The following is a 2,251-nucleotide window of genomic DNA, read 5'->3' on the forward strand; positions in this document are numbered from 1 at the left end:
TGTATTAATATTCAATATCCATACATATCTTGGCGACTGGCGTAGTCCGGATTATATAATATTAGGTAGGTACCTAATACCTATATGTCTATACGTTTTGTTGTAACTCTGTTTGCATCAATGCCAAATGACTTAATTTTACAATACGAAATTCAATGTAGGTATTATATGGACGATTTAATAATACGGTCACCTGCAAAACTTGATAGGTGGGACACTTAAGTGTCATCGGTCCGTATATAAGCGCAAGTCCGTCTCGATACAAATATCATTCGCATAACAGCTTGTAAAACAATATCGACTTCCTTCAACTCATCAACCTACCAAACCAAATAAAAACCAAAAATGAACGCCATCATGAAAATCGTAAGTACAAGTATTTAACAGCTGCAATTATTTATTTATAATCCTATAACACAGTGGCGTCCACAGGGGGGGGGCTAACCGGCTGAAGCCCCCCCCCCCCATTGCCCGTATTATTATTACTTTAAAAAAAAAATATTTATCAAGTCTCAACTGTCAACTATAGTAAACAAGACGTAAATTGCATATACGTCTTACCAGAATGAATTCATTTTTGGAAAAAACATTGTATTTGCATACCAATTTTCCTAAAACTATCTGTAATTTTTCAGTAAAAGTATATGAACTACTTGTATGAAAGACCTTGTATTAAATTTTCTAGTCTTAGCTTATACAAATTTAATATTTTATAAGTTTTGAACTACAAATCAACTGTGGTTTTGACGAAATTTGAATTTAAATTTGCTTATAAAAATTAACCATGATGCCTGTGTATTGTTAATTTTTTAGCTATAATAAAAACTTACGAATTACATTTTTAAGTTTTTTGACCGGATAAATAATTTTTATTGACATTTAGACATATCAAGCCTGTTGATTCATTACAGTTTTTACACATTTTGTGAATTTAATTCGCTTTTTATATTATCAAAGGAAAAAATTCATTTACGATGAGTGGTGCTTTTCAAACACATACATCAATAATTGTATCTGGAAACTAAATAATCAATTTATAGGAACAACATTTTAAATTTCATGAGCGTTAAATTATGCCGTTTTTGAGAAAATAATAATACAATTAGATGACGTTAGAAATATAATGTACATGTGCGGGTGTGCAGAGCTTATCTTTTGTTCCGTGTGAGGTGTGACACACTCGAGTAGTCGAGTAAAAATAATTTTTTGAATTGTGACCGTTACAAAATAGTAGCAATCCATTCGATCGTTACACGTTATAATAGGCACACTTATCATATTATCATGTGTTTAAATAACAAACATTTCTGCCTTAATAAATAATAATATTGTTCTGTTGTTCGGCGGTTCTACATTCTTCGATTTCCTAGTTTTTCTTACGCGATTGGCGTAAAAGTTGCCTATACCGAATCCCTTAAACAAACCACGGTGAATCGGACGACAATGTCATAATAAATAATAATATTATTGAATTTACAAACCACGTTATTATACATATTTACACGTTCTCTTAGAACACAAATGAACACTTATGATTTTTGTACTTTGTGTTTGGCGCAGACATTAGCCGCCGTTGCAGTTTTCGCGTCCGCCATGATGACCGCTTCTGCCAAACCAACTGAACTCGTGCCCGCCGCCGCCATCGCTCCAGTGGCCGTTGCTACGCCATACGCTAGCTCGTTCACGTCACACAGCGTGGCCCACAGCGTAGCCACCCCGGTCGTACCGGCCGCTCCGTACGTGGCCGCCGCTCCATACGCCGCGGCACCATACGTCGCTTCGCCTTACGCGGCCGCACCTTACGTCGCCGCGGCTCCTTACGTGGCCTCTCCTTACGCCGCGTCGCCATACGGGGCCTCTCCTTACGGTTACTACCCGTACGCCGCTCCGGCTTACCTGTAAAGGACGTTCCGAACTAAGATGACCACCGCACAGCAGTCTCCACGCGACAACGGACGAGAGACGACTGCAACAACAACTCCTAACGCCACTGATTCTTTTCATTTTTATAATATTTAGATCGCATTTTTTATACAAATATCGTACAGACGATATAATATTATATAATTTGTAAACATAAAAAACCGTAAATGTCACGGCGACACGAACATAATGTGTATCGTGTGTGTATATGCATGCAAAAATATAATGTATCAATATTATAATATAATATACCTATAATATGTACATACTATGAAATGAATATTTGTTTGTTTGTCCTCTGTAATATATTACACCTTTTTTATATTCA

General features: G+C 36.5%; 1 protein-coding gene across 1 annotated transcript; it reads left to right on the forward strand.

Annotated features, from left to right (window-relative positions):
- The first annotated feature begins 208 nt into the window (after window positions 1–208).
- On the forward strand, window positions 209–2,251 carry LOC132944152 (cuticle protein 16.5-like). The gene is made up of 2 exons (XM_061013350.1): window positions 209–366; window positions 1,561–2,251. Exons 1-2 carry the CDS (start codon window positions 346–348, stop codon window positions 1,900–1,902), a joined length of 363 nt encoding a protein of 120 aa, XP_060869333.1. The 5' UTR covers window positions 209–345; the 3' UTR covers window positions 1,903–2,251.

This window comes from Metopolophium dirhodum, chromosome 5, assembly GCF_019925205.1.
Source record: "Metopolophium dirhodum isolate CAU chromosome 5, ASM1992520v1, whole genome shotgun sequence".
In the NCBI taxonomy this organism is placed as follows: Eukaryota; Metazoa; Arthropoda; class Insecta; order Hemiptera; family Aphididae; genus Metopolophium; species Metopolophium dirhodum.

Excerpts from the sequence above, each read along its gene's own strand:
- LOC132944152 (XM_061013350.1), top strand. The coding sequence starts at position 346 with ATGAACGCCATCATGAAAATC. Across the intron at positions 367-1,560 it reads TGAACGCCATCATGAAAATC|ACATTAGCCGCCGTTGCAGT; the intron begins GTAAGTACAAGT and ends TGTTTGGCGCAG.